Genomic DNA, 8,058 nt, shown 5'->3' with positions numbered 1-8,058 from the left:
TTGGGATGCTATCACAAGCTCCCCTGGGTTCTGATAGGCAGGCAGCAGGACAGCAGAAGCATACAAGGACATTTAGATTTCACCCAGAGGAGGGGCCGACAGCAAGAGCCCAAGGAAGTACTGTGAATGGCCAGGCTACCCCAGCTTTCCCAAAGGCAGACAACTGTTTTTCAATCCTGAGCATAGCATCCCCTTCCAGCTATGCTGATTTCTCACCCGCCTATCCCCTCTATCAAACCACCTTTCTCTTCCTTTTGCTAGCCTTTATCTGGGGATGGCATCTTCCTGCCCCAAGGTGTTGAGGTCATGGCTGACTCTTGCTCTCTCATTCAGGCCTGGTTACTAATCCCAGAGACCAAGCCCATCCTTCCGCATTCTCACGGCTCCTGCTTAGATTCTTGTCTCCCCGGTCCAGGTACAAACTCTGATTTCCCCTGCTTCTCTGCTCTTACAGACACTGTCCTGTGCCTGGGACAGATGCAAGCCTCTATATGTGAGAAGCCCCTGCTCAGCTGATGGGTTATTTCTTGATCTGATTGCTCGTTTGATCCTCCAAGTCTTAATTTATTTATTATTGGCTTCCTCTTGAAGCTTTCCCTGACTACTTCCAGGCTCTTGGCAGGAATATATATATATACATATATACATATATATACATAAAATATATATATATATTTAATTGTCCCTTTCTAGTTCTTCTTTCATTTATACTATTTGAACATTATTTATTTAGTGCTTACAGGAATGTATGCAATAAGTTTAACAGTCAACAATTCAACAGAAGTCATGTAATACTTTCCATTTATTTATTTATTTATTTATTTATTTATTTATTTATCTTATGAGACAGGGTTTCTTTGGGTAGCCCTGGCTGATTTTCCCCTCTTTTTTTTAATGCACATGTGTGTGTGCGCACGCACACACACAGAAGGGAGTGCATGTATCTACAGGCATGCATGCATACGTGTATGGAGGTCAGAACTGGGTATTATTATCATGAGTTCCACCCACCTCTTTTGAGACAGGGTCTCTCATTGGCCTAGAGTTCATCAGTTGTGCTATACTGGCTCCCGGGATCTTCCTGCCTCTGCCTTCCTCTGCTGGGATTAGAAGCCTGTACCATCACACTTGGTTTTCATTTGGTTTTCAGATGTAGTTTTCAGGACATACACAATAGGGATTATGCACATATGTTTGGGTACCCAAGAGGCCAGAAGTATTAATATTCCCTTGATACTGGAACTATATGGGATTGTGAGTCACTTGACATGCGTGCTGGGAACCAAACTCTGGTCCTGAGGAAAAGTAGACCGGGCTCTTAACCACGAAGCCATTTTCCACAACCCTTCCTCTTTTGCAGTAGGAGGCATCAAACCCAGGTCCCCATGCTTGTGAGGCAATTATTTAACCTGCTGAACTGTTTCCCCAGCCCTGGGGGTGACTTTCTGTAAAGCTGTTACCGTGAGGAACACATCTAGTTTAATAATTGTCATAGCTCCAGTCATTTCTGGAGCTGCCATTCAGGAGGAGTATCTTGACTTTCTTTGTGCATACTTTGGCTGTGGCCTGTGATCTCTGCAGGTCAATTTAAAATTTATATGCAGCAACTTACTATTTACTCTCTTTGTGAGTAAAGTGGATGTTCAGACTGGTCAAACGGTGCGCCAACAGAGGAAAGTTCATGTTATTATTTCTCTTTAAACACACTGCACAAGCAGAAGTTGTATAGTAGATTTTATAACTATGCTGTTTAAATTCAGTTTAATTTATGTGTGTGGATGATTTGCCTACCTGTATCTCTTTGCAGCATGTGGATATCTGGTACCTGTGGACACAGGAGAAGGAACTGGATCCTCTGGAACAGGAGTTACTGACAATTGTGAGCCACTATATGGGTGTTGGGAAATGAACCCAGGTCCTTTGCAAGAGCAGCAACTGCTCTTAACCACTGAGCCCTCTCTCTAGCCCTCAGTTATGCTATTTTCAAAAGGAGGTTCTAGGATCCCGATGTGACTGCAGTAAGTAGCAAATGCTTGCTTATCTCTCCTAAAGTAATATGCATGTGTATATGAATGCATGTATGTGGCATAGGTATACGTGTGCATGGTGTATTATAGGTGTGCGGTATATGGTGAGTGTGATATATGGTGTATGTGTGTATGGTGTATATGTACTGTGTGTGCAGGCCAGAGGATGTCAGGTATATGGCTCTATAACTCTCCACCTTGTTTCTTTGAGAAGGGGTTTTCTTACTGAACCTGGAACTAGGCAGCAAGCCCCAGAGCACCTCTTAATCCCATCCCCTATAGCTGTTTCAGGCATGTGCATAGTCAAACCTGGCTTTTAATGTGAGCGTTGGAATTTGAGCTCAGGGCTCAGGTCCCATTAAGCCATTTCCCCAGCCCCTATAGGTGTTTTTTTTTTTTTTTCTGTATAACAGCTCTAGCTGTCCTGGAACTTGCTTTGTAGACCAGGCTGGCCTCAAACTCATAGAGATCTGCCTGCCTCTGCCTCCTGCCTCCTGCTGGGATTAAAGGCATGTGCAACCATGCTCGGCTATATAGTATTTAAAATGCAGTTTTACCGTTCACACTGACTTGCAAATGTTGGGTGGTATTCTGCATTTTATAGTTTATCAACTACTGCGTGGTAGATACTGGTGATGACAGACACGGTCCCTGACTTTTCAATGTAGCTAGGAAGACAGAAATACGAAGAGTCATGTGTGCTTCATGCAGTTTGGTGTAGTTGTTAATTTCATATGTTCTATAAACACATTTATACCCAGGTCGGATCACACCCTCTGCTCTCACTTTGAACATAACCACTTTTAGGGTAATAGCTTTTTCTTTCTTTTTAAAACTATGTACACAAACATCCGTAAGAAATGAATAGCGTTGTTTTGAAAATTTTACATATAAGTGGTATTCTTAGAGTGTCCCCTGCAATTTGTGTTTTCATCATCATTTTGGTTTTAGGGTTGACGTATTTGAAGATGGTGTTTTCAATTGTTGTATTGCACTTCACTTATAATTATGCATTATTCATCTAGTCCCCAAGGGTGGGGCATTTAGGTTGCTCTCAACTCTCAGCTATTAATAGGTTACAGAGAGTATACCTGAAAACGTACTTACTATTTTCTACATCTTTAACTCGCCCTTTGAACTCCTGCTGTCATGATACCTGTCCATGGAAGCCTCCCCTAAATTCTCCTTGACCCCCAGAGGGGATGATTCCAGTGTCTCAAGCACTTTGCCACAAGAAGTTCACTAAACGAACTAAAGACGGATAGATGGATAGATGGATGGGCGGACAGACTGATGGAGGAACGAACCAGACTGAGCATCTCCGGGAAGGTCCTCTAAAGTGAACTTTGGCGCCTTTGCCCCCTGCCCTCCTTTGACAGCCCTGTCTCTGCTCTTCCTCATTCCTGTAACCAGACAAAGAGTGTGTAGGTGTGTGGAGCATGAAGTCTGCCTCTCCTTACAAGTTCAGGATCCCGGCAAACATCAACATTTGATGTTGGGCGCTTCAGCCATCCCCTTCCCCGAGCTCAGCCTGGCGGGCCGGGAGGACCGGGTGCCGAGTGCTGCTCGCGCAGATCCCTCCGCGCTCAGCAGGCCGGCGCTTCTTTCTGCGGGAAACCCCTGAGCGCGCGGCCGCGGCGGCGACGGGGGCGGAGCCTCGCGGTGGGAGGAGGCCGAGGCGGAAGGACACGCGAGCCGCCCAGCCGCGCCGCGCAGCCAGAAACTTTCAGCCAAACTTCGGGCGGCGGCCTGGCTGCGCGGAGTGCAGGGGCGGCGCAGCGGGAGCTCGGAGACTCGGCGAGCCGCGGGGGCAGGGTAGCGCACGAGAGAGCGGGACTCCTGGTCGGGACCCGCTCCCCATGCGGATCTGCGCGGGCGGCGGCCACGAAGATGCCCTCTTTGCGTCCCGTCGCGTTGCGGGCGCTGCTGTGGCTCTGGCTGTGCGGCGCGGGCCCCGCGCGCGGTGAGTACCGGACACCCGGGACACCATCCCTCTGCCTCCGCGCTCCACGGGCTGCGCCTTCTAAGCTGCCTCGTCCGGGCCTCGAATCTCGGCGCCGCGTAGCGTCTCCGGTTCCGCGTTTGCGGGGTCCCGGGCGAGCAGCGAGCGGGCCGAGGTGCGAGTGTGGCCGGGAGGGCGGCAGGGGCTTGTGGCGCCCGGCTTCTGACACCCGGATCGGTCCGTCTGTCCCGAGGAGGAGTTGGGCGTGGGGCTCCGGTCTTGGAGAGGTGGAGGCAGCAGTGGGGGAACTGGTGTGGCAGCGTGCTGAGCCACATGATTGAAAATCTCAACTGCTGCTATTCTTTCCGAGGCGCGGAGTTCTTGCTGCGGTTCCAGTGTGCGTCCAACCCCAGGAATGTGGTGTGACAATCCCCAACTCCTCCAACCTGGCAGCAGCTTGTTGCTCTTTTGGCACCGTTGGGGGTAGGGCAGGGGCAGGCAAGGAAAAGTGGAGACGTTGATCCAAAGTGCTTGCTTAGAAAGACTGGTTATAGTTGGTTATCCCATGCAGCCTCTCTAACACGGTGGGAGCCGGGAAAGGAAATCGAATCATGCTTTACCCCACCCCACCCACATCTTTAGATTTTACATTTCTTTGGAATGTTGTATGGAAAGAACTTGGGCTTTGGAGCCCAGCTCTGTAATCCTGGATTCAAATGTGCTGTATTAACTCACCAATAAAATGGGGATGAAATTACCCAGCTAATAGGATTAATTAAAAGAATGTATATTAAACCTGTAGCGCTTAAAAGATGTTCAGAAAGCCCTTTCGGGGCAGCGTGTTAGTCTTTCTGAATGAAGTCTGCGCTTCCAGTACGTGTTTGCTGAACTGGAAGGGCTTGCTTTGCTCAAGAAGAGTTAACTTTTACCGAAAAAAAAAAAAAAAAAACCCCAAAAAACAAAAAACCCTAGTACATCTTTTCAGAGAAAGGGCGAGTTTCAGAAAAATACGGTCTTTGTTCATTGTAACAGGCAGCTGACATGCCAATCGCAGATGTTTTGAGCAGGACTTGATTATTTATCACCTGCAGACAGTGCTGGGTTGTTCAGCACCAACCAGATACTTTTGGGGAAGTTCAAATGTCGTGCAGTGCTGGCTCCAGAGGTTTTCAGAAGCCGAACAGGAGGCTGTGTGAGGATGAACCATTTCTGAGACTTTGGCTGGCTCCATCTCAGTGGTGGCATTTTTGCTTTGCCCTTTTCTTTGAGTGATGCTGTTGGCCCTAAGCGTGGATTTAGGACACAGAGGTGTCTAACTAGTGTGATTTTTTTCTTAGGATTATAATCCTCGGTGCACTATGACTTCTTTTACTTAATAAATAACTTGAGTGTTTGTGATCTCTGTCTCTTCCCTTATGAAACAGAATTAAAAGCATAACTTTTTTTTATATATAGAATATTGCAGGGACTAATAAATAGGACTGTAAAGTGGTCTGCAAACGTAAGCGCCAGGATGGATGACAGAAATGGGATGATGCTGGGATGTGGGTGGGCTTTCCTACCTTGTTGAACCCCGGCGCATTGAACTGATGTCCCCAACTTCTGCTCCTGTGAGCCACTGCTAAGACTGATTACCACTTAGTGGGGGTCAAGTTGAGTGTTAGTCCAGTTGGCTCAAATGATAGGATTTAGGTATTTCGGATTTTAGGTGTTCTTTAGATGCTAAACTATCGTCATAGAAGAGATTCAAGAGCCCATTGTTGGTACAGATCTTAACTCTTCCCAGAGTCTAGCAGTGAGTCTTCCTGATCTATTATGGTCTGTTTTGCCAAAGTACCAATTATAACTCTTGCTCCCTAACTTTTGAGTGTTCCCATGTTTGGTTTGTGGCCAGTTGTTAATTTAATCATCACTGGTTCCTCCGGCAAGGAACTGTCAACCCATCTGTCTGATTGTCTGAACAGCTCGCTATCAGGGACCACCTGGGTTTCTTTCTGCTCTTCAGTGGGAGTGACTCTCGGTTCTACTGTCACCTGGACCTGTTCTCAGTTGACTCCCTACCACGAGAGAGCAAGGTTTTTCCTAAAGGGCGGAGGTGAAATTTACCCTGTAACTGTTTCCTATCTTTTTCTCGTGGGGGGAGGGGAGATGGATTGTTTGCAGGATCTCTTGTTTTATGATACTTAAAAAAATATTTACCAGTATTTTGATGGCATCTTTTTTCCTCCTTCTCCGTGGATTTGTTCTTTCTCAGAGAAGCATCCTGGGCTCACCTGGGTTGTCACTGGTCTCAGGACTTTTAAAGAATGTCTAAACGCAGTGGGATATGCTTGGATGCTTGAGAGCAGCCTTACAATACATTTTAAAAATATCATACCCACAGAAATTTTATTTTGCCCACAGAATTTGCATTGATCTGGTTCCCACTCTCTGCCATTCCTGGTGACCCTCCTCCCTGCCCCTTCCATTGTGGTGGAACAGAGCCCCTTGTCCTGCCTGTAACAGACCCACTGGAGTGGCTTTCACACTCAGCACCCTGGGATTCTAACACAGTAGGCCTGAGAATCTGTAATGAAAAAAAAAAAAAAAAGAAAGGAAGAAAAAGAAAAAGGTTTACAGTTGATTCTGGCATAGTGACCCGGTGAGGCAATCACTGATTAATTCCACTTTATCTGCCTTCAGGATGTATATGGGATCTTGCCTTCTAGATTTTAATAATTTCCACATTGAACCTCGCTTTAGCCAGCCATTCCAGAGATTAACCCTTCTGACTCTCGAGGAATTCAGAAATTGCTAACGTGAAAGCTGTAGACTATAATTCGTTCCTTCTTGGGCACAACTGCCTGCCTCTTTAAAAAGACTTCACATGTTTGGATGCTGTCACACCCTGTCCCCCTCTCTGCTACAGATTCTTCTTAACATATCATACACCATATCATTTTTGAATTTTTTATAGTTTTTCTCCAGAAAATAATACTCCCTCTAAGGCACAACTTGGATGAGAATGTATTATGTTGTATTTGCAATCCATATGCAATTGTTTCCTTTCTTGTCAGCTCTTTCTAGATGTCTCAAATTAATCTGTCTCCTCTCCTGAACTTTCTGGATTCTCTTGCTCCTGTCTTCTCTCTTTTTCCAAACTACTTGAGACCGAAAGGTCCCCCATCTTTCACTTTCTGCACCAGTCCACCGTATGTGTCTGTTTTAGTCAGGCCATTAAACCGGGAGCCAGGAGACCAGAAGGCTCCTTCAGGCCTGTTATTAATTGATTTGGTGACCTTGCAGGGGAGCCCGTGTTTTGGTCATCCTCTTTCTCATGGACTTCATCACTGATCACAGGGCTGATTACAGAGCTGTGACTGTAGTTCCTTCATGGCTTCAGGTCTAGGACCTTGTTCATCCTCCATTCTGCTTCCATCTCTTGCTCCATGAACTTTTGCACACAGAAACACACCCCCAAGCACTTGTTTTAAGTGTGTGCTTGAGGGGTAGGATTGTGCCTTTGCATTTTGTGTGTGTTCTAATGTCCACGCCCCTGTCTATGTCTGTCCACATGTCTACCTGTCGTGGTGCTTTGGCATCTCATTGGCAGCCAGCAAAGACTTGCTCGTTTGAGCAAATAACTTTCAGTCTCTTTTTTATTGTCGACTACTGCAATGCCCCTGGGTGACTTGTAAGTGGCATTTGCAAGAGTCTTTGGTTACCTTACATCTGGGGAAAAACACCAAAGTTTTCACTTTCCCAGATGTTTTATTTAGCCTGCCATTTTGACTGTGTGTGTGTGTGTGTGTGTGTGTGTGTGTGTGTGTGTGTGATTTTTTTCTTTCCTGATCATTTCTGCTGTTGAAAAGGTCATTTTGAGTTTGGAATCTCACTTGGAGGCTGTGACATCCACTCTTGCCTCAACCTCTCCTGGCCCTTCATTGCGACCAGCACTTGCTGTGGCTTTGTTCAAATTTATCCTACTATTTGGGGGACCACTTGAGCTCTTTTTGGGGGATAGTATATTTTTCTTTGGGATTAGATTTGTTTTGATATTTTTGAGTCTTTTCATTCTAAACTTGATATTATTGCAATTCTGTACCATTC

General features: G+C 46.2%; 1 protein-coding gene across 1 annotated transcript in view; it reads left to right on the top strand.

Annotated features, from left to right (window-relative positions):
• Positions 1-3,753: 3,753 nt before the first annotated feature.
• Positions 3,754-8,058, top strand: part of Notch2 (notch receptor 2) — a 141,201-nt gene continuing 136,896 nt past the window's right edge. Inside the window, exon 1 of the mRNA XM_085677934.2 lies at positions 3,754-3,990. Within this exon, the coding sequence (XP_085534060.2) occupies positions 3,918-3,990 (73 nt within the window). The 5' untranslated portion in view covers positions 3,754-3,917. The remainder of the gene's footprint in view (positions 3,991-8,058) is intronic.

This window comes from Myodes glareolus, chromosome 17 (assembly GCF_982192425.1).
Source record: "Myodes glareolus chromosome 17, mMyoGla1.1, whole genome shotgun sequence".
NCBI classification, from domain to species: Eukaryota; Metazoa; Chordata; class Mammalia; order Rodentia; family Cricetidae; genus Myodes; species Myodes glareolus.
This window is presented reverse-complemented; position numbering and strand designations above follow the sequence as displayed.